Source organism: Trichoderma virens, assembly GCF_000170995.1.
Source record: "Trichoderma virens Gv29-8 chromosome Unknown TRIVIscaffold_64, whole genome shotgun sequence".
NCBI lineage: Eukaryota > Fungi > Ascomycota > Sordariomycetes > Hypocreales > Hypocreaceae > Trichoderma > Trichoderma virens.
Window position 1 is genome coordinate 1 of NW_014013685.1, and position 22,923 is coordinate 22,923.

The following is a 22,923-nucleotide window of genomic DNA, read 5'->3' on the forward strand; positions in this document are numbered from 1 at the left end:
TTAAAATTAATTAACTATTATTAATAATTTATAAAAAATTTTATAAAAATTACTATACTATTTATAAACCTTATAAAAAAAAACTAAAAATTTATATAATTATTAAATATATAAAAAGCACTTAATATATTAAAATAAGCTTTTATAAATAAACTAATATTTATTATATTTAATTTAAATAAACTAATTATAATTAAAACTAATGCTTTAGACTATATAATTAAAGGAGTATTAAATTAATTAAATAAAAACGGAAAATTAAAACTAATTATTTACTTTTTAGAAAAATTATATAAAGTAAAACTTAAATACTTAATCTATAATAAAGAATTTATAATAATTATAATTACACTTAGTAAATAATATTAAAAATATTATTATTTAGGAAGTAAATATAAAGTTATAATTTTTATAAATTATAAAAATATTATATATTTTACTATAATAAAAAAACTTTTAAAAAAATAAATTAATTATATAAAATACCTTTTAGTTTTTAACTTTAAAATTAAATATTATAAAAAATTAAAAAATAAATAAGTAAATACTTTTAGCTAATGCTTTAATTACTTTTAAAAAATACCCTTTATAAAAGCATAAGCCTTATAGTTTAATAATAAAAGAAATCTTAAATTAAAAACATTAAACACTATATTCTATATTAAAAAAGATAATTTAATATTTAATAATATTAAAAAGTATATTAAAAACTAAACTGTTAAATAATATTTAAAAAATATCTTTATAAATTAAAAATACCTAATACTTAACAGATTTATTTAAATACTAAAAGAACTTTAAAAGAAAGTAATTAAAACTATCTATATACATTAGCTATATAAATATAAAAAAATAAAAAAAACTATATAATAAATTTAATAGTATTATAAATTTAATAAAATTAAAAAATAAATATAAAAAATAGTTTTAAAATATATTATATATAAAAAAGCAAAAGCAGTATAGTACTTTTTTTATAGGAAACTATAACCCTTATTAGTTTTAATATATACTTAAGAGTTAATTTTTTTTAACTATATCGTAAAATTACTACCTTTTAAAAAACCTATAATAAAGAATATTTAAAATATAATCTTTATAATTATTAACTAATTTATAAAAATAATATATTTTATTTTATAAAAAAAAAATAATATTATTAAAGACTTAGTATATTAATTTATTAAATATATTTACGCTAATTATAAACTACTAAATAAAATTATCTTAAATAAAAGCTTAATATTTACCTTTAAGTTTTAGTAATTACTTATAGTATAGTTAAAATTAAACTATAAACTTAATACTACCTATTACCTATAAATAAATAAATAGATAAAAAAAATTAACTAAATTATTAAAATATACTTAAAAAGTTATATTAACTTTAATTAAAACAACTGGGTTAAACTTTTACTTATTGTATAAATCTTTTATAATAGTATATTAATAAAATTAATAAAATATTTATTATTTTACATAAATTATAGATTTAAGCTAAATACTTATAAACTACTAAAAAAAAAAAAAATATATATAAAAAGCTATTATTATAGCTAATAATATTAAAAAACTATATAATAAACTATAAATACAGTTTAAATTTATATAGAAAAGAATAAACAAATTCACTAATATATAAAGGATTAAAGAACTAACCTTTTAAAAGGGAGATATAGTCTACCTACTCTAACACTCCAAAAATAAAAATATAGTAAATATTAAAATAAATTAGCTAAACAATAAACTTAATTTTAAGAAACTTAAACTATATAAAATTTTAAAGAAAATCAGCACTATTAATTATAAACTTAACCTCCTAGTATAAGTAGGAAAATAAAAATAATTAATATACCTAATATTTTATATTTTACTATTAGAAAAAGTATTAGTAAATAAGGAAATAAATAAAGTTATAAAAGATAAAATTATTATTAAAAATAAAGAATTTAAATATAACGTTAAAAAACTTATTATAATAAGATTTAACGAAAAAACTTAATAACCTAAATACTTAATAAAATAAAAAAACTATAATAATATTAAAAATATATAAAAACTTATTAAATACCTTAAGTACTTAAAGAACCTTTTTAATAATTTTTATTAAAAGCTAAACCTAAAAAAATTAATAAAGAAAAATTAATATTAAATTAATTTTAATTAATAATATTAATTGCAGAACCTAAGGTTACAGAAGTAGTTAAATTAAGTAATAATATTATAGCTTAATAAACAGCCTTTACCTTTTTACACTTAATTTTATTTAACTTTTTTAAATTATTAATACCCTGCGTAACTATATAAATTATTTTCTCCAGTTATAAACGTTTATATTTATAAAAACATTTAATTTTTCTATTAATAGTATAATACTTTTTTTCTACTTTTTTAAAAATATCTTTAAATTAAATATAAAATACAGCAATTTTATAAAACTACATAAATAATAAAAAACATATATTATATAAAAATTTATTATCCTATATACACTTAATATAGTAAATAAAATCCTCTTTAAATATTTAATATTTAAAAAAGTATTATTTCTTTTTATTAAAATAATAAATATAGTCTTTTATTTTAACTAAATAAAAAAAAATAATCTTTAAAAAAACATTACAATACTCTATCTTAAGATAAAATTTTTTATAAATACTTAATATAACGGTTAATAAAGAATAAACATTATATAAAGAAAGAAAAAAGCATTAATAAAGGAATAGAAAAGAATAAGTATTTATATTAGATAAAGTAAGGTCTTAAGGATAAAACTAATAGAAGGGAGATATTATATTATAACCCAGCTTTTATAGTTGCAATAATAGGCCTACTGGGTAGGCGTCCTTAAATAAAAGACAATCTATTAAACTAATCAGAAGTAGATTGAAAATTAACTTTTTAATCTAATATAAGATTAATAAATTAAAAAATAATCCTTAGATAAATTAATAAAAATCCTCTTAATCCAGCCCAGGTTAACTAAATATATAAGTTTACGTTTTTACATTTATTTAAATAGCTTAAATAGCCAGTTATTAATATAGCAATTAAATTAAATTTAGCTACTATATCTACTGACTATGTAATATTAATAAAACAACGCCTGTACCTAACTTAACTGCTCCGCCAATATAAACCTAAAACCTAAAGGTTTATCCTTTAAAAACAGCTAACCTATACTACATATAGGACCGGTTCGTCACAATTAAATTAAGTTTTTGCTAAAAGAGAGAGGTTATTCAATAGATTTAGTAATATAAATAGGAAGTTGTTAGCTAAGTTATTTATTATTTTATTAAAAAAAATAATAAATCCAGGCTTATAATCTATAAAACTTTAAAGCTATAGGGTAGCTAGTTTTATCACTGGTTTAATAATAAAGAGTTAAAAGTAGTTAAAAGTAGTTAATTTTATTTATTAAATTTATTAATTAATTAAAGTTATTAATATAGGAAATTTAAGAAAAACCTTTACTATTTATATTTTAAAAATTAATATTAATAGTTAAAATTAAAATATATAAAGACTACTGTTAAATAGTTTTAAAATTAAGCTATTTTTTAATATAGCTTATTTATTTTAGTTCTTTCTGTTAGTTATATAATTATTAAGTATTTATAAACTGTTTTTAAAATCTATTTTTAGGCTTAGTAAAGGATTTAGCTTAGATTTAGATTTTATAATTTTTAAGCTTTTTATAAGGCTCCCTCTTTAAGATCTTAAAGACCTATTTATTTAAGTAATTTTATTAGCTTAAAATACTTATATAAATAAGATTCTAGCCCTCTAATTAATTAGATTTTTTATAAAAGTAGGTCTTTTAAAATTAAATTTAATTTTTAAACTTTTAAAAAGCTATATTTTATAGTGCTTTAAAGTACTATAATTTTCTATAGTTTTTTTATAAACTTATAGTACTTTATAGCGCTAAGCTTAATTAAGCAATAGCTATTAAAAAAGCTATAAGTTAAATTTAATTAAGTAATAGCTTATAAACTATAGGGTAGGTTAGAATATTAGTGTATAAATATAGTTTATTACTAAGGGTTATAGGGGTTATAGGGGATAATTAGCTATAAATTACTGTAGCTAGCGCTATAAGTTAACTAAAAGGCTCTAAAGGGTATTAAAATAACTGCTATAAGCTTTATTTTCTAACTATAACAATAGTTATAGTCTAATATTTTTAAATATAAAAACATATTAAATAATAAAAAAATAAATTAATTAATTAAAAAAATTTTAAAATTTTTAAAATATATAAATAATTATATTATAATTATTTATATTAAAAAATAAATAAAAAAAAATAAAAATTAATATTAAAAATTTATTAAAATAATAATTTTTTATTATATTATAAATATTAATAATTTAATATTTTTATAATATTATTTAAATTTTATTTTTTATATTTTATTTTTTATAAATTTTTAATTAAAAAATTTAAATATAATAATTTTATAAAATATTATAAAAAATTTAATTATAATATAAAATTTATTTATAAATATAATAAATTTAAAATTTAAAAATATTTTATAAAATATTAAATAATTATATTTTTTTTTTAATATTTTAAAAAAAAACTTTTTATTTAAAGCTATATATTTTTTAAGTTATAAAAACTATAAAAAGTTTTAAAAATTAATAAAAAAAGTAAATTTATATAATCTTTTTTTTATAAATATAAATTAATATTTTTCTTTTTATTTTTTTTATTAAATTAAAATATAGTAAACGCAGGGTTTAAATAACTGCAGCTCTTACTATCTTAATACTTAAATAAAGACTTATATAATTAATTTACTTAATAGACGTTAATAATAAAATAAATAAATAAATAAATAAACCTAAGCTTTAGAGAGATACAGGTACTACATCAGTTCCTAAATATCTTTTCGGCACCAGCCACGAAGACGGAGTGGCCCAATGAGTTTAATATTTGATCTGATACGGCACTTTCCGAAAGGTCGAACCAAATTACGACGCCAACGTCCTCCGGAACCCCCTTCTCAATTGCCATGAGTTGATAGTTCAGTTTGGTATGTTGACTAGGGTTATGACGACTAACCCTACAGCAGAGAAGGACTTGAAAGGAATAAGCGGTTAATAAACTGGCTATAATAAGGTAAAATCTGAGGATCCGATTTCTTGGTCTTTCGGTGTGTTATGACACTCAATCAATTCGCACTTCCCACTGAGGGGGTCATGAGACAGTAATTCTCTCAGGAGATGATGATCCCAACGCACCCCTGGCTAAGATTATTTCCATGGGTTGTCTGCTCTAGTATTTTTTTTTTTTTAAAGAAACATGTTGCATCATCTGTTCTATCCCAGTTTTGACTCGTACAAGGCTACCTCGTTGGAGGTTTCATACGTTTTCCGACTTTGGTCCTATGATGGTGCATCCGTTGAGACTTGCTGGGCGTGGCAGATGACAAAACTTTCAAAACGAGCCACAAGTGTTCCGGTTAAGGGGCCTCGCCAAGTAGGATGTTCGATAAATTTGGCTACAGTCATCTTCAGTGCCTTGAAATAGCCGTTACAGACGAGAGGACCCTTAACGAGAAGTTCACACACATACCTTACAGCAAGTAAAAGATTCTGACCATCGGGATCAAATTTCAACTTTGCCGACCCAACTCTCCTTCCGCTTTATATAGCCTCTTCGAGTACTTATATTGTCGGTTCCATTGTTACCCTTGATCGAAGTCGTGGAATATTAAGTGTGGATGCAGATTGATTGACGAACTGTCAGCCCCTCGTTCATCAGGAGAATGACAACAACTTGACCCTCACACACAAACACATCAAAGCGGGGGGTGTTTGACGAGTTTTCACAGCTGCTGCAATGTGCTAAATGACGTGATCGATATCATTAATGATGATATGGCCCAGAGTGTAACCCATTGAACTTTTCTATCAGCCCATTTAGTCTCGCAAAGTTGATTTGACAGATTGGAGATTGTTGCCAATACGCAGATAGCCCTTCCTAAACACTACTGCTGACGCAATATCCACCAAACGCTGAAACCCAATGCAGTGCTTCTATAAGTATTCTCAAAATGCCATTCTCGCATTAGGTATGGTAATCAGGTATATGATAGTCTTCAGGTGACTCTATCACCTCCACCGAGGGCATTTGCGGCATGTCCCCGGCCCCAAAATGTCCAAAGTCACGCACATGCACTCGGCTCTATATGACTTCTCTTACAGCTGGAACGACCAAATTCTTAAGTAGCATCACCAATACGGGTTCATAATCTGCATAACGCCAAAAGAAGTTTCGGTAGCGACATTGGAAGCAACAAAGGAAATACACAGTGCCACTCAGCAATGGTCAAAAAGTAGTTACTTTGATAACTTCAAAGGGTGTAATAGGCGATCCATTTTTGCGACGAAGCCACACGAGAAGCATCGTGCGAAGCGAAAATTGACCTCAGTATTCTCAGTACATCCAAGATCGTTCTCAGGCTGTCCTGAGGCAGATACATCCTGGTATTCCAGTAGACGTTTACAGTCTCATCAACTGGTACACTCTTGATGTTATCAAATTTTTGGTACTAGGTCCTTACCATAGCACCCAGTCTGTGGAAAACGTTTGTCCAGAAGGTCAAATATTTATGTAACTAAAGCACTCATAACTTATTGGGCTATTTTGCCTTCGCTACCTGGAGTTGTTTGGTTACGTCTGAGAACTATTGGGCAGACTGAATTCTTGGCTCGCATACCTTCGGGTAGAGGAGAAAATCGCATTATGGTGTCAGCAACGCATTTCCGCAACAACGAAAGACCCCAACTTTTATTTCACGTTCTCTCTTCCGGCCAGATCCTCCCAACCCGCCACAATGTCGGGCCAAAAAACTCGACTGACCACTTATATGTTGCAGCAGAGGTTCTCGACAGCATTAATGATGCTGAGGCAACTCCTGGGGTAACTGCCACGTATCTTGCCTGGAAAATTGACTGAGTATCCAGAATGGCAGCCAAAAATACGCAAGGAGTTGAACCCCCCGCCAGTGCAAGAGAATGGCCTTATATCATTTGTCGACGTCAATAGCCAAGTCACATCTCTGAAAGCATGCTTGTAAGAGGTATATTGCCTCCATCCGGCATCGAGCGGACATGCTGAGTGCCTTGTTCCAAGAGACGGATGTACCTTATCAAACACATGGCTTCCAGAAGGGACCATAGTCACAAGCTCAGTCGTGGCATTTCATCGGGATGGGAATATCTTCCCAAACTCTGATCATTTTTTTACCAGTAAGATAGCTCAATGGAGACGAAGAGGTACTAAACATGAGATTAAATCCACTTATCCGTTTTGGATACGGTGGAAGGTTCTGTCTAGGAAAGGCACTTGTCACTATAGAGAGTAAACTACTAATTGCAAGGCTCCATCAAAAGTATACAACTGTCATGACAGGGTCATCCACACACGCCTCAATGAAGCCATGTAGCACACATGATGCTCTACCCTAGAAGTTGAAATGTATGATTGAATTTAAGTTGGCAGAGGACGATTAGTAAGACAACCCTGTCCACGCTCGCCTTATATGACAGAACTTTTGAAAAGTACGATGGAAACCCAGATGACAGAAGCGGTCAAGACCAAATCCCGTCGTGGGTTCCATAGCATAAATTTCCCATTATAACGTCTGAGAGTTGATTATATTGCCAACTATCTCAAAATAGAAAGGACAACATCAAGCTAGCTGGGCGACGATGCACAGCCCCTGGATATGGCCGAGAGTATTATTAATCGGCTAAGAACTGTCGGTCGCATCCTAAGCTTTATATGAAATCTGATTAGTCTTAAACACGCCTCGCCATGTCCCTTTGCCTCTAACCGAGAGACGGCCGCTACGCCGGCACGTCTATCCGAGCTGCTTGAAACAGAGATCAACAACTGCGCCCTCTCTCCGACTTCGCACCGATCTCGGAAGATAACTCTCGATAAGATGGCGACTTCCCTCATAGTCGACGCAACGAACGGATTTCCTTGAAAGTCCCTTCAAGTTCAGCATGTCTGAGTGGCAATAAAATTTCGTCGTTATTATTGCAGCGTATTGTGCGATCCTTAACACTAGCATCATGCTTAAGAAAGCTGAATCCGGCACATGGCTCCCTGCCTACGTCCCGGGATCATCTAATATGGTGGTAATTTTGCTTATGACTTCGTCAATGACGATCTCGACTGTGTGTGCTTCGAAAGTTCTGCTATATGATCACTATTGATCTTACCTATGCGAAATAGACTTATGGAGTTTACCGATCAATGCTCAATGGCCTTAATATCCTACCCGCATACGTTGATTATTTTGATCTCAATGATACAACAAAAGGCTTGCACACCGCCGCAATTTTTATTGGTGGCTGTCTGGCAACGCCCTTCTCAGGCTTGCTGTGCGATCGCTTCGGTCGCCGCCCTGCTATCCTCTGGGGCAGTCTCATTGCAATTGCCTTTATGGCAGTTCAGACTGCAGCTCAAAATGTCGCTATGTTTATTGTAGCACGAGTGTTAATTGGGTTTGGAACCGCAATCGCCAATATTGCCAGCGGAACGTACCTGTCTGAGACGTTTCCAAATAAGTGGCGATTATGGGGCGTTAGTATGCTTAACAACTTTTACTAGTAAGTCCACTTCGACAACTGGGGTTGGATTCTAACTAGAACCTAAGCGTCGGTGCTTTGATCATTGCAGTCATTACTCTTAGTACGAGCTCCTGGGAATCGTCGTGGGCCTGGAGGCTTCCTTCCGTTGCCCAAGGCATGTTCTCTGTATTCAGCATCGCATTTCTGCCATTCATGTGCGTTATTTGCATCCCATCAAACTAGAGGAGCTCCGGCTAAAAGCGTAGTCCTGAATCCCCCCGTTGGTTGGCTTATCGTGGCCATCATGAAGCAGCACGGCTTGCAGTTGCTCTGGTTGGCTTTAACGGTAACGTCGAAGATCCGGCATCAAATATTCTATACGAGCAGATCGTCAAGGGTATTGAGTTAGAGCGCTCTCAGAAGCTCAATGTGACAATATGGGGCATTATCAAGGATCCTGTCGCAAGAAGACGGCTCCTGATTGGCTCATCAACGGGAATATTTGCTTCAACAGCTGGAAACGTTATCGCGACATTCTATCTTGGCGCCGAGCTCAAGACTGCGGGCATCACAAATATAAAATCTCAATTGAAGGCGGTACATAAGCTCGCTAGGCCACTAAAGTATCAGAGCATTCACTGACACATTTTCTTCAGAACATTGTCCTAAATGCATGGTGCCTTCCTTGCGCACTTGCAGGGACACAATTCATATCCCGCTGGGGACGAAAGTCGACTGCAATCATTACTGAAATACTTTTGATTGGCTGTCTTTTGACCATTGGCCTTCTCACGAAAAAGTATGCCGAATATCCGGACCACGCCTCAAAGGCTTTGGTCTATGGCAACGTGGCCGTAATGTTCCTCTTTCAAGGCATCTATTCCATTGCATGGACGCCCTTGTTTAGCCTCTATCCGCCAGAGATTGCGAATTTCTTGATTCGTGCTCACACTGTAGCCATTACACAACTTGGACAAAATCTTTGTGGGTAAGTGTTGATCGTCACAGCTTGCAAGCTCGTAATACTGGCTCACACCCCCTTTAGCACCATATTGGTGCTAGTTACACCCATTGCTCTCCAAACCATTGGCTGGAGGATGTATGTCATCAACGCGTCCTGGGATGTTGGGATTGCGGTGCTGATTGTGAGTTGTAGTCATCCTCGATTGTGCTTATGCACATCACTGACATACAGCAGTGGTGCTTTTGGGTTGAAATCAAAGGAAAATCTTTGGAAGAGATTGATAAAATATTCGATGCTGGCAGTAGGCAGCCACCCTCAATTGCTGGAACAGAAAGGGAAAGAGATACTGTGGCAAACTCTACCGCTTTTGAGAAGCCAACTCTCCTTAGTGGAGTGCGGCAAGTTTTGCCGACGTGACGGAGGCCTCTGAAGGCAAAGCTGCCTGGGCAAGAGAAGCGTGGCTGAACATGAGAAGCATATGTCGATCTATGGCGGAAAGTTGAGCGCAATTTGATTGATCCTCCCAAATTTGGGCGACTATCAATTAGCGCTTATTTGTGCCCTGGCAGATCTTGAAGAAAGATGCTCGAACAACTCCTTGGAGACCATTGCGTCTAGTTTCAAGCAGCGTGCCTTCCGGAAGACAAGAATTCACTAACACACCCACAGGCTCACCGACATTTTCCCCCAGCACCTTTTGCTTGCGTCAAATAGAGGATTATGTCCATTCAAGCCCAATTCATCCCAGTTCCTTTCACTCTTCCGTCTCCATCCAAATACCATCAAGCGATTCCGCAGCCAACCCCGCCTAACTCCACTTCATATGAGCTGTTCCAATTTCATCTAGAACCTCAAAGTCATTATCTATACGAATGACCCTGTAGGCCACCATAACTTTCAGCCTATCTAAATAGTCCTCGTTGATCATCAAGGCGGCCGAACGTCTCCTTTCAACAAGCCTAATCTAGTCTGCTGATTGTGCATCGAATCAAGGTCCGTCCTACAAACATGTAGAGTTGCGAGGGAAAAGGATGCTACAGGAGTTTCGATCAAGAGCCTTGGCAAAATAGCTAGCGCAAACACTGTCCCGTATGTCTCTCCATTGCTATATCTACTCCGTGGTCTACTGTTTTTGCTATTGGAGAGAGACTCACAGGCGTTACATGTATCCGCACGTATGGGCTTGAAGACCACTTTATTGAAGTACTTCTAACGGCAATTGACAATATTAATAGCGCGTAATGCCTGAAATTTGCTAATTAGGGCTAGTTAGCTACCCGTCTTGATCTAATTGGTAACCTATTTGCCTTTACTATTGAAATCATGGTTGTTACATCTCGTTTTCGTATTAACCACGCTAACAGCGGTCTTATACTAAGTTATATCTTACCCATTGTCCCGATGCTTCAGTTTGCTATACGTTTGCTAGCTGAAGTTGAGAATAGTTTGAATGCTGTTGAGTATCTGTATTATTACAGTAACAAGCTGGAAGAAGAGGCGCCACTGCAGACTATTGACGTCCGTAAGTCTTAGCCTAAGAGAGCTGACCTTATTTTTGATAATGTCGAAATGCACTACCGGTCGAACCTTCTCCTTGTTTTTCAAGTATTTTCGGCGTATATCAAAGGTGGCGACCGTATTGGGATTATTCGCCTTACTTGCGCAGGAAAGAGTTCTATCATGAGTACTCTGTTCCGACTTGTGGAGATTTTTTTGGGATTTATTATGGTCGACTGTATTAATATTACCACTGTAGGTTGTATGGCTTGCGATCCCGGTTTACGGTTATTCCGCAAGACCCAACCCCTTCTTATGATACGATCCGCAGCAAACTCGACCCTTCCGACGAACATACTAGCTATGAACTTAGGTCAGCCCTCCACCAAGCTGGCCCTGTCCCTACAGATGCCGATAGGGAAGGCAGGAAGACGGATGAGATCCATCTTGAGCGCATTATTGAGGAAGACAGCTTAAACCTCTCCCTCGACCAGCAGCAGCTTATGACTCTTACACGTGCACTGGTATGGGGCTCGCAGATTATCGTGTGTAAAGAAGCGACCTTCTCGGTGGACATAGAAAAGGACGATAATATTCAGAAGGCGATGGCGGTCGACTTCCGAAGCAAGGCGCTGCTATGTATTGCACATCGACAACGTACGATCGTGCACTACGTCCGCATCTACGTCATGATTGCGGGAAGGATGGCTGAACTGGACACGCCACTGGAGTTGTGGAAGATGGGTGGTGTCTTTAAGAGTTTGTGTAACCGGAGCCGGATCTGCATGAAATATACTCAAGATACCCAGGAAGAGCTGCCGCAGCAATCCGGGCCCGCCGCTTCTTAAAAAAAAAATTCTAAAAAAAACATCTCTCCGTTTTTATTTCTAATTCAAGGGTCAGGGGGAAATCACCGTCTTGGTAAAAAGAAAGGGACTGCTGATTTTGAGCTTCTTTATTACTCAAGTTCTGGGTACAAGAGTAACGATCTATATTGACAAGACCATGATTGTATAGAGATGTCTCATTAGTTATTTATTTGTTTGATTACTGAATATACTTACATCATAGGTATATACTTATTATTCCTTTCCATTGTTAGATACAGCCCATATGGCCCATAGGCGCTCACATCATCATCGCTCCACATTATCTCTAGTATCTCACACAAACTAAATAAATGTTTCATGTCGAAGCCTGAATGTAGTAATGCATACATAAGATGTTTTTGCTGCTCCTCTTTGATCATACAGGAGCCGGCTATAATGCATGGCCACAGCAATATTGTCCTGCTTCTCATATTGTTCACTGAAGTGGCTAGAGCTAAGACGATGTCTACCTGAGCCTCAATTTGGGATTGTGTAATTGGGTCTGGTCGGCTTGATCCACAAAAAGAGGTCATAAGATATATATAGAGCCCGTGTCGGATAGCTTCTGCTGCCATTGTAATATCGGTAGTCTCATGTTGAGCCAAGGAGTCTGCACATGGCGGCATCGTCCAATTTGCAATGCGGTGTTCAATTGCTTCGTAGCATAACTGAAGTTCGGAACTAGGTATCCAGTCATCTCCAAGAATGCTCTCTCCTGCGAGATATTCTACGCCCAACTGGCTTATATAGGGAATAAGCTCATATAGTGAGTGGCAGCCGCCAAACATTGAGCCAAAAGTCGAGTATTTGCTTAACTCATCCAGCGAAGTAAGAAACGCGTCGTATGGTTGAGCAAGCTTTCCAATGCTTCGATAAGATGCGAGTGAGTTGACGATCGACAAGTAAGCGTAGAGTTCAAGGCTAAAACCCAGAGACTCTTGGTCAATATTGCTTCTTTGTGGTTGAGTGAGAAGTCGCCTAACCAGCTCTCGACTAGCACGCAAATGCTGGAGCATCATGCCGCTCTTATTACTAGATATGGCTTCGTAATGACAAGCAATGATAAGGATTAGCAAGAGCCTCGCTTGTTGCTGGCCATTCGCGGAGTCGAAGTTGAGCAATTCTCGCCGCAAGCCTGATATTGTATTTTGATAATGCAGCTCAGTAACACGTTGCATTTCAGGATCAACATTCCCCACGGAACCAGTATTCCAACGAGATTGTCTGCACTCTAAATGCGTGCCACTCAGAGCCAGTACCGTATGCATAAGAAGTTCATCTGTGTAAGCGATTGGAAGCACAACGGTGACGAATGGGCATTTGGTTAGAGGGGATGTGCAGAGCAGGCCGGCTGTGTATTCAAAATAGTGCCGAAGCAATGTAACGGATGCCTGTGTTAGGGTGCACGCTGTCCCTGGTCTTGCAAGATCACGAGTTAGAGGCTGGCGATGTAAGGCCGTCGATATTGGAGGAGATGTTCGAATCTCAGCTTGCTCAGTAGGTAAGTGCTGCACAGTTGATGCTCGACCACCCGAGTTGCTGCAGCTGTTCGGCTGGCTGGCCCCTCCAGAGAGATCGGGCCATTGACATTCAAGGCTGTTTCGACAACAAGCCCGGCATCTCGGCTTTACTTCGTCACACTTCTTCTTTCGCAGGCGGCAAGATAAGCATCCTGTCTTGAATCGTGGGTAGTTGGGTCGCAATTTGGAGTAATCATATGGCCGCTTTCTACGCTGCATATTTGGAGATGTTGGAGATTAGACGTTGAGTTTGGAAGTGAGCTGAAATTACCGCGGATTTGTTCATATCGGATTTGGGATCTTTCGGGGGCCGCGCCGCCCGCGGACCGCGAGCCAAAATAGCCGAACAGCTATCGCCTTCGCTATATCAAGATGCTAACACGTTACGCTACTGGGAGACTAAGGTCGAGGAACCGCCAAATTTACTGTGAACTGATGGCCCTCGGTAGGATGATGGATCATGTGGACCTGGCGATATTAGCCGACGCCAAGTAAGACACTACAAGCTGAGGGTTAGGCGCGGGGATGCTTGAATCAACAGATATTTTGGAAGCTACGGAAATCGGGGCAGAGTGATGTTAATAGTAAGAGAAATTCGTAAAACGGCTGCACTGTGTCACATAGTTTTGGACAAGGCGAGAAATATAGTCTCGCTCTGGAGCAAATTTGCGACTGCCGATTCACCTACCCTGGGCATTATCGCGGCTAGATAACGTTGAATCTTAGATTTTCTATCGCCTAGATTAATATCCCCGCAGCTATTATCACAAATTTGTAAACGGTGTAAGCGATGACAATGTCTATTGGAACATCGTGGTTTTAGAATTAATTTGACATGTCCTGCTATGTAATATTCGAGTATATATGAAAGAGCTAGAATCCGTAGTATCAAAGACCGATTAAAACAATCTAAGCATTGCAAGTAAATTCTTCTATTTTACATCGCACGGTTTGCCCCGAACCATTCTTTCTCCTCTGATCATCATGGCACCACGAGACATCCATCCGAGCTCCAATCTCGTGAATCCCACTGCTCTTCCTGATCCTCAGTGGTACTCTCATGGAATAAGCATAGAGGGTTCTGGGAGGACTATCCGCACGTCTGGACAGGTTGCGCAGCGAGGCGATGGCACTTGGCCACCATCTGTGGCAGAACAGATCCAACAAGCCATAGCCAACTTGGAGAAAGTTCTAAACGCCGCTGGCGCATTTCCTCGAGACATAGTCCATCTTCGCTTTTACGTCGTTGACTGGGATCTCTCTGCAGCCAATGACCTCGTTGCGCCAGTCTTGGCTCTCCTCAGAGATAAATATGGTTCTGTCAATAAACCCTTAACAACACTCATCCCTGTTTCCAAACTTGCATTTCCGGAAGCAAAGTTTGAGATTGAAGCAATCGCTAGTGCTGGCAATGCTTCTCGTCCATGGATTGCAGATAGAGACATGATTCAGAAGCTCTCTAGCGGAGCAATTTCTGTTCCCACAGTTGAGACCGACGTCGTCGTTGTTGGTGGTGGCTTTTCAGGCATTATGGCTGCATATGAGTTGAACCAAGCTGGATACTCAGTCACTGTTTTGGAAGCAAAACATCGTATCGGAGGCCGCAGTCGAACTCAACGACTCAGAACTAATCCGAACGCAATTGTTGAGCTTGGTGCAACATGGATCAATAAGAAGACACAGCCCACCATATATGCCCTGGCACAGAAGTTTGGGCTTGAAACTGAAGCTCAGTACACCGAGGGCGATCAGATTTATCAAGGTTACGACGGGAGGATCTACAGATGCAATATGGATCAGGCTCATAATGTAAGATTGTGTTGAATCCCCCTTCTTTATTGCTTCTTGCCATCTTCTGTCCATCAAGCTAAGATGATCCATGATATAGGAAAATACTCCTCATGTGCAAAAGTTTACCCTTCTCGTGGCTGAAGCCGCCGAGAAGTGTAATATCCGCATCTTTGACGAGTTTCCAGAAGAGGAGGATGTTACAATGGCGGAATGGGTAGCCCAAAAGGGCCTCGCGGACAACCCTGCCGTTAATGCTACTTGTCGATTTCTGTGCTCCGCGGTTGTTGGCCGTGAGCCAGAGGATATTGGAGCACACTACTTCTTGGATTATATCAAATCTTGCTATGGATACATGAGTGTCGTAAGCGAAGGTGACGAAGGCGCTCAATCACTCAAAATTAAGACTGGTGAGTGTTCTGGCTTAATTTCGTTGGTTGGATACTAATAGGCTTTGGTTAGGTACATCATCTATAGTCGATGCTCTGGCAAATACACTACCTTCTGGTTCTGTGATGCTTCACAGCCCAGTTGACAGCATCTCTCAGTATGCCAAGAATGAGGTTCACGTCACGACCAGCAGCGGCACAACTTACAAAGCCAAAAAAGTCATCATTGCCATCCCAACAAACACATATACAAATATTCAGTTTACTCCGCCGTTGCCATCTACAAAGAAAGCTCTCGTTACCAGAACAAAGCCAGGTGTTTATGCAAAGGCCATCTTGACATACTCCTCACCGTGGTGGCGAGAAGCAGGTCTTGTGGGCAAGTTTGAATCAGTCATTGGCCCCATTTGTTTCAGCTGGGATATCAGTGACCTCTCTAAGAAGCAATATAGCCTGGCAATTTTTGTTGCCGGAAGGGTCGCCACCGAGTGGCATAAGTTGGATGAATTGGCGCGCGAAGAAGCTATCATTGACCATCTGGCGACGCTTGTGGGCGAGAATTCTTCTCTTGCAGCAAAGGCCCGCAATATTGTAGAGTTCAATATGGTAGAGTGGACAAAGGAAGAATATATCGGTGGCGCGCCGACTAGTGTTTTAGGTCCTGGGATGCTTAGGAAGTTTGGGACGGTGCTCAGGGAGCCCATGGGGAATATTCATTTCGGTGGTGGAGAGACGGCATTTGAGTGGAAGGGCTATATGGAGGGTGCTATCACAGCTGGACAACGGGCTGCCAAAGAGGTGGCTAATGAATTAACAACCCAGGCCCAGCTCTAAACACTAGGTTATATGTTCCGTGGAGACCCCATTTAGCAAAACGAGGGATTTTATAGGACGTCATTCATACTCGTTCGATACTTATACTGAGATGACCTTTGAAGTTAGTGACGCGCAAGCATCGGCTAAATAGAAAATCGTATTATCATCTGGTAAATAACACCTGTTGGTCGAAAGGACTGGGGTACAACATGTCATTGGAGCATTTGGTATAGAGTACACATCGGGTAGCATTATGCCGTTTGTCTATTCCAAATAATGCTTTAATGTATTTGGAGGAGTACCTCGATAAAATGATAAGTTACAACAATATGTCTTATTTATCCTCTTTTGCGGCCGTCTTACTCCTATTCAGGTATGGAAGGTGACTCGTGGGCCTCGGTAGTGGCGTTTTGCATAGAGATACCAATTTGCAGAACTGAGTAAAAAGACAACAAAGATTATAACACAGTTATAGTCTTGTAGATGTTAGTTTTTTTCTCTTTTTTAACTTTTCTTAGACCATGCACTCTGTATTGTGGGAAAGCTTACTCATTGTGTTAGCCGACACCGGTAGAAACGGTGGAAGAAAAATAAAGGCCATCGATGTCGAGATTACGACTATTACCCAAATGTTCACGAACCAACCAATCCACCCTTGGAGGCGGAAAGTTCGATCCCGAGGTAAATAATCTTCAGATCTCTGGCGGTAGATAAGAAGTAAAGTTGGCATCAAGAAAGACCATTGTTGGAGCACGACGCAGGAGCCCAATATTGCGTCGAAAGCTATCCGCCATATAAAAACTGTCAGCAATTCGGATACGCATTGTGAATATTATGAGCATTGTCCCCATACCGGTAGATGACGCCAAATATATGCATCCACAGAAGGCCAGTGACGCCGCGTTAAACAAGAGTGATGCAACAGGCACGCCAAGTACGGGATTCACTTTCTGAAGGATGCTGGAAAACACAAGCGCATTGTCTTTTGCCAATGCCCATGTTAACCTGGAAGCCGTTTGGAGCACCGCATTTAGAATAAAGAACGTCATAACAATACTCAAAATGAGAATGGCGACTGCTCCACTATCAGAACGGAGTGCTTGTCGATTTAGCTCGAACGGCAGGAATCTATTTTCCTCTCAGTACAATAACTTATTGCTCATATATGACAAAAGAACAAACCCGTTAAAGTTACGAATAGATGCTAGATCCACGATGCTGTATAACAGTGCGATGAGATACGCAAATGCTGTCACAAAGCCGATGATGACTGCGCTTAAACAAGCACGCGGGACGGCCATTCGTGGGTTGGATACTTCCTCTGCAAGATGTAAAGAAGCATCAAGACCTGAATAAATGAAGCATGGAGTAAGAAGACTAGCAATGAAGCACACCGCATCAGGCCAACCTGTCTGATTGATGAATGTAGTCCACACGAAACCAGAAGGTGCCTTTGGTGAGGATCGGATAAGAATAGCGAAGAATGATCCAACGAATACAAAGATGCAAAGAAAGACTAATTAACATTATTGAGATGATCAAATTAATAGGGTATCAAAAACATTGTCGGCATAGAGATAGACTTACATCCAAGATAATGCGTAAGTGGCAGCTTTTTCAGGGCCACTAGATTATACAGCAATATAATCAAGCAAAAGGCCTCATAAAAGAGAAACTGGTGCCACGGTTGCGAGACAAATTTTGGATGGTAAAACATGATCAACGTAATGAGCTGCTCACTGAAAATCATGTTAATAGCTGCACCAATAGCAATCCAAGAAAAATTTGTAATCAAGCCACAAGCATATGACAAACTTCTGGAAAGCTTTCTTGGGGCAAGTATAGAAACGAAGTGATACTGCCCTCCTGCGGCAGGATATACACATGCCAACTCTGCCATTGTCAGAGCTATGCAGCCATACAGGCTAGAGCTTATAAGAAGCCCGTAAACTAAAGAAACAGGACCTCCCTGAGAGAGAGCGACATCCATGCTCCCAGCGAGGCCGGCCCAGCTATTGCAAACATTGAAAGCAATCGCAATCAAAGCCCATGGGCCGAGATTCTTTCTCATTTCAACTGTTTCGCCATTTTGAATGCTCCAATGGGATTCAGAGTGTTGGAGGGACGTATCTGCAGCGATACCATCGGTGCTTGAGATATCTAAATGAATCATCAGAGCTGAAGTACGTTAATAAAAGCATGTCGTAGGAAAACCTACGCTGTTTCGAGTCTAATGGCATTGTTGCGGTTTCGCTGTGGTTTGCTTGTAGCTTGTTTTTTTCCCAGTATAATTAAGTTGTGGAATGGAGGGATAAAGAGAAATAGAGATGCGTTTCGCTGGCTTGCGGTTTCCAGATAAGAAGAGAGATGGTATGAATCACGATAGGATACTTTGGGGAGAAGAAGGCAGAAGAGATGATATATTAGCGAATTCAATAATCTATCTTATTGCTCCATGCCTGGCTCCTCATTTGCCTTCGCACTGAAAAACGAGCCGGTAAATATGACGGTAAAAATCTTGTCCTATTTGATATAGAGCATCATTCTAGAATTCCACATATGATGTAAAACAACACCTACCTAAGATACCACATCTTTAAGTATCGTAAATACATGTAGTAATGTGATAGATCATAACAAATATGCTGCAAACTCACATGTTTATTCAGAGATTTCTTCTACATAGTTCACTCACACTGTGCCCCGCCATTCCAGAGCTCCCGTATCGTTGAATCTATCCAACTGGCAAGTGGCTCTCCAGCTTCTCCCCACACTTCCCCGCGTTACGGCGGCGTCGGCTTTATGGAAACTAAGGAAGCTAGTGATTGTTGGGTAACTGTAGTCGTGCGAGCTAAATATTAGGGATGTTTGGGTGGTAGTATTTTTGGCGGCTAGATTAACAATGCCGAAACTAGTGGAACGGCAGCGCGGCAAGATAAGATAAGTCGTCATAGGAATCGTCGTGCGGATGCCATTACCAAGCCACTCCTTGAGCATACGAATATGATGAGCGTTTCGGACTCCGTAAGCTCCATATTCCCGCAAGACAACCCCAAAATTTGTCTTGTGGAGATGATCCACGCATGCCTCGGCTACCATCATGGGAAATGAGGGCTGAGTTCAAGGAATGTACCATACGAATATACATCATCCAAGGTATATAGGAAGCAAGCCAGACCATGAACCGATCCTGAACTTGCAGTACAATTCAAGCTTCAAAATTCAACTTTTTTGTCTTTTAGAACACCTTCAATACTCATATAATGCTTGCACCGTCAAAACCCCGTGGATATGGATCCTCAGGCAGTACGTTTTATCCCATGGTTATACTAGGGGCCGGTATGGGAGGCATTGGTATGGCTTGCCAGTTGAAAAAAAAGATTGGCTTTGATCAATTTCATATTTTTGAGCGCCAGTCCGGTATTGGAGGGACATGGTGGATAAACAGATACCCCGGTGTTGCATGTGACATGTAAGTCTATCCTTGGCTAAAGTTCTTGATGGTGATTAATGTTATCTATTGTATAGCCCAGCCATATTCTATTCATTTTCATTTTATCAGAATCCCAACTGGTCGTCATTCTTTCCCAGCGGAGAAGAAATACTGCGATATCAGCAGTCCGTTGTCGAAAAATTTCAGCTTATTGACAAGATACAGCTAAATTCTGACGTTGTCCATTGTCAGTGGGATGACTTTAAGAATGAATGGAAAATTACCGTCCGCCATTTGGTTCCTGGTATGGGTGATCTCTCTGCCGCGGAACGACAAAATTTGGAAAACCTCAAAGGTCCCGATGCGGTCTATGTCTCGTCAGAGATCGTACGATGTAAAGTACTTGTGAGTGCGGTTGGGGGTCTGGTAGAGCCGCGGGGCTGGCCGTCGGATGTTTCGGGCCGTGACGAGTTTCAGGGTGAAGTTTTTCATTCAGCTAGATGGAATGAGAAAGTTAATCTCGTTGGAAAGAACGTTCTCGTGGTGGGTACAGGTTGCAGCGCGGCTCAGATTGTTCCAAAACTTCTTACTGAAAAGGGTGCCAAAAGAGTGACCCAAGTAATGCGAGAGGCACCTTGGGTTGTTCCAAGATTAACACCACCATTTGGAGAAGAGGGTTGGAGCAAATTTGCGCCAAAAGTATTCAGGACAGTCCCAGGTTTGATGGATTTTATTCGGAAGATTGTGGCTATTCAAATTGATGCCACTTTTACTTATTTCGGGGCATCAGAATCTAGCCAACGAGCACGGAAGAAGTTACGAGAGGATCTACTTGCTCACCTTCATAACACGGCTCCAAAGAAGGTGATTGTTTCCATGGAAACAGATGGCTCAATCCGATTGGCGCTAATGCATTTACTTCTACAGTACCACCAACTTCTCACTCCCAATTACGATGTCGGCTGTAAGCGTCGAATATTCGACACCGATTGGTTCCCAAGTCTAGCTGATCCTCGCCTTGAGCTCACTACACTGGGACTCAAAAGCGTAAAAAGCACTACTGCGATCCTGGCGCCATCTCGGAAGACACATCCATCAGAAGCTCAGATGGATGAAAAAAAAATACCCTGTGACATCATTATCCTTGCCAACGGCTTCGAAGTAAGCAGCTGGTTCCATCCGCTAATGGTTGTCGGTATAAACGGAGAAAGTCTGAATTCTGTCTTTGACAAGAGAGGAGGACCTCAGATGTACAAGGGAACTGCATTAGATGGGTTCCCAAACTTTTTTGCGTTGTTTGGCCCTAATTCCTTCAGCGGACATTCCAGCGTCATCTTGGGCCTGGAGAACCAGATCACCCATGCCATTCAGCTTATCCGCCCACTATTACAAAACGATATATCCATGATTAATTTAAAAACAGAGGCGGCGTTATCTTACAACTACGGAATACAAGCCGCCTTGAAGAACATGGTCTGGAATAGCGGCGGTTGTTCAAGTTGGTACCTATCCAGCAATGGTCACAATTCAGTGAATTATCCGTGAGTTGACAGCCCTACATGGTTCTAATAGACTAATAGCTGACACATATTGAATAGGTATAGCATGCTGTGGCAAAGCTGGACATGTCTGTATCCTACATGGTCCCACTGGAATATATCATGGACTTCCCAAGGCCGTAGAAAAAGAATTTCTCAAATATTCCGACGGCTTGCTATATTAATTATAGTTATGTACTTTTTTTCTAATTCACAGGGCTTAAAATTTCTTGCGACCTTGGGGATTAATAAAAATTGGAAGAGTTATCCATAAGAAGTTAAAAAAATGAATAGGCCAACTAATTGCTTTGTATTCCTTCATCCTACTTCGTATTTTCATTATAATTCTAACAATCTTGTCATATACCAAGTCAAATATATATATATATATATGTAGTCCCATACAACGACAAACAGCAGGGCAAGAGAGTAGCCACAGGTTCGACTGGTACGGCTCATAGTGCCCCATGAATACAACGGTGAGGATAACCATAGCGAACACATACAGGGCCTGGCCGCTTGCCGGGTCAGTTCTGCCTAGGCACAGAAGCGGCCGAACATGATATGACCCGATGTTGCTGGGCCAGATGATGTAGAGTTTGATCTTGTGGAGGAGAAGGTTCACTAACCGTAGGTAGCCATGTAGTGAGTAGGGGGATGCTGAAGCCCACTAAGAAGAGAACGGGTCTGTCCCGCATTTGTAGTAACTTCCAACAACTAGTAAGTAGCAAGATTAATAAAAGAAACATAACCTCATATATATATTTCCCACTAGAAACTCCTCGCGGCCCGCCATGAACAGCGTGCTGTATTAGCCCCGTTTATTAGTCTTGTTGGCAAGTATAGTCGACGTGAGGCTATCCTTAGCTGTAGTAGCCTGAATTGGTGGATCATAGTGTTTCATTTGGACCTCCTGGTAAGATCATTGAGGCGGCTTAAAGGTATCGGATGGGCCCCTCTTATATTCGATATACATTGGCAATATAATACAACATTATCAGCCTGTGCCTACTCTCTCTCTTCCAATTTAACGAATTATACGATGAACCACTCTAATTTCCAGTATTGTAATCCAGGGTTCGCTGCTAAAATGAAACAGGAGCAAAGGATTGTTCGTGCATGGTTGAGGACACCAATGCCATTCTATCGAACCGACTGCTTGATATGGCATCACATGCAACATGTAGGATCATCCCACGCCAAGTCGAAATGCGCTAACAGCCGATCGAGTTCGTCAGCGCTATAATGGCGCAACTCTAGCTTCCCCCGCCGCAACTACGAGTACACCTAACGATTCTCGAAGTATCCGCACTTTGCCTGTCTACAGCAAGTAGGGTACTGATGGAACAGCTGGCGGTGTGTTCTTACTCCCAGGTAGTGGACAGATAGCTGGACTGCATGTGCTATCAGGTCCACTGTGGGCAATGTAACAGTGGCGGTGTCACCTGTCCCGAAAATACAAAGACGATGCATCTCTTGTTTGCAAAGATACCCAGGACGCCAAATCT

At 38.6% G+C, this 22,923-nt stretch overlaps 6 protein-coding genes across 6 annotated transcripts; 5 read left to right on the forward strand and 1 right to left on the reverse strand.

Annotated features, from left to right (window-relative positions):
- Window positions 1-8,100: 8,100 nt before the first annotated feature.
- Window positions 8,101-9,982, forward strand: TRIVIDRAFT_191936 (uncharacterized protein; the record flags this gene model as incomplete). Its single annotated transcript, XM_014100462.1, has 8 exons — window positions 8,101-8,205; window positions 8,264-8,640; window positions 8,688-8,816; window positions 8,868-9,198; window positions 9,258-9,589; window positions 9,647-9,746; window positions 9,800-9,863; window positions 9,897-9,982. The coding sequence occupies 8 exons, from the start codon at window positions 8,101-8,103 to the stop codon at window positions 9,980-9,982; spliced, it is 1,524 nt and encodes a 507-aa protein (XP_013955937.1).
- Window positions 9,983-10,834: 852 nt separating this feature from the next.
- Window positions 10,835-11,098, forward strand: TRIVIDRAFT_151866 (uncharacterized protein; the record flags this gene model as incomplete). The annotated part of the gene is made up of 1 exon (XM_014100463.1): window positions 10,835-11,098. A coding segment is annotated over one exon (264 nt), but the record flags the coding sequence as incomplete, so codon positions are not given.
- A 467-nt stretch (window positions 11,099-11,565) lies between these two features.
- Window positions 11,566-11,910, forward strand: TRIVIDRAFT_53090 (uncharacterized protein; the record flags this gene model as incomplete). The annotated part of the gene is made up of 1 exon (XM_014100464.1): window positions 11,566-11,910. One exon carries the CDS (start codon window positions 11,566-11,568, stop codon window positions 11,908-11,910), a length of 345 nt encoding a protein of 114 aa, XP_013955939.1.
- A 2,609-nt stretch (window positions 11,911-14,519) lies between these two features.
- Window positions 14,520-16,441, forward strand: TRIVIDRAFT_133807 (uncharacterized protein; the record flags this gene model as incomplete). The annotated part of the gene is made up of 3 exons (XM_014100465.1): window positions 14,520-15,260; window positions 15,340-15,649; window positions 15,702-16,441. Coding segments are annotated over 3 exons (1,791 nt in total), but the record flags the coding sequence as incomplete, so codon positions are not given.
- A 372-nt stretch (window positions 16,442-16,813) lies between these two features.
- Window positions 16,814-18,515, reverse strand: TRIVIDRAFT_53141 (uncharacterized protein; the record flags this gene model as incomplete). The annotated part of the gene is made up of 5 exons (XM_014100466.1): window positions 16,814-16,920; window positions 16,994-17,227; window positions 17,298-17,572; window positions 17,627-17,960; window positions 18,032-18,515. The coding sequence occupies 5 exons, from the start codon at window positions 18,513-18,515 to the stop codon at window positions 16,814-16,816; spliced, it is 1,434 nt and encodes a 477-aa protein (XP_013955941.1).
- A 1,192-nt stretch (window positions 18,516-19,707) lies between these two features.
- Window positions 19,708-21,886, forward strand: TRIVIDRAFT_191940 (uncharacterized protein; the record flags this gene model as incomplete). The annotated part of the gene is made up of 5 exons (XM_014100467.1): window positions 19,708-19,916; window positions 19,973-20,741; window positions 20,805-21,418; window positions 21,476-21,555; window positions 21,813-21,886. 5 exons carry the CDS (start codon window positions 19,708-19,710, stop codon window positions 21,884-21,886), a joined length of 1,746 nt encoding a protein of 581 aa, XP_013955942.1.
- Between the last annotated feature and the right edge of the window lie 1,037 nt (window positions 21,887-22,923).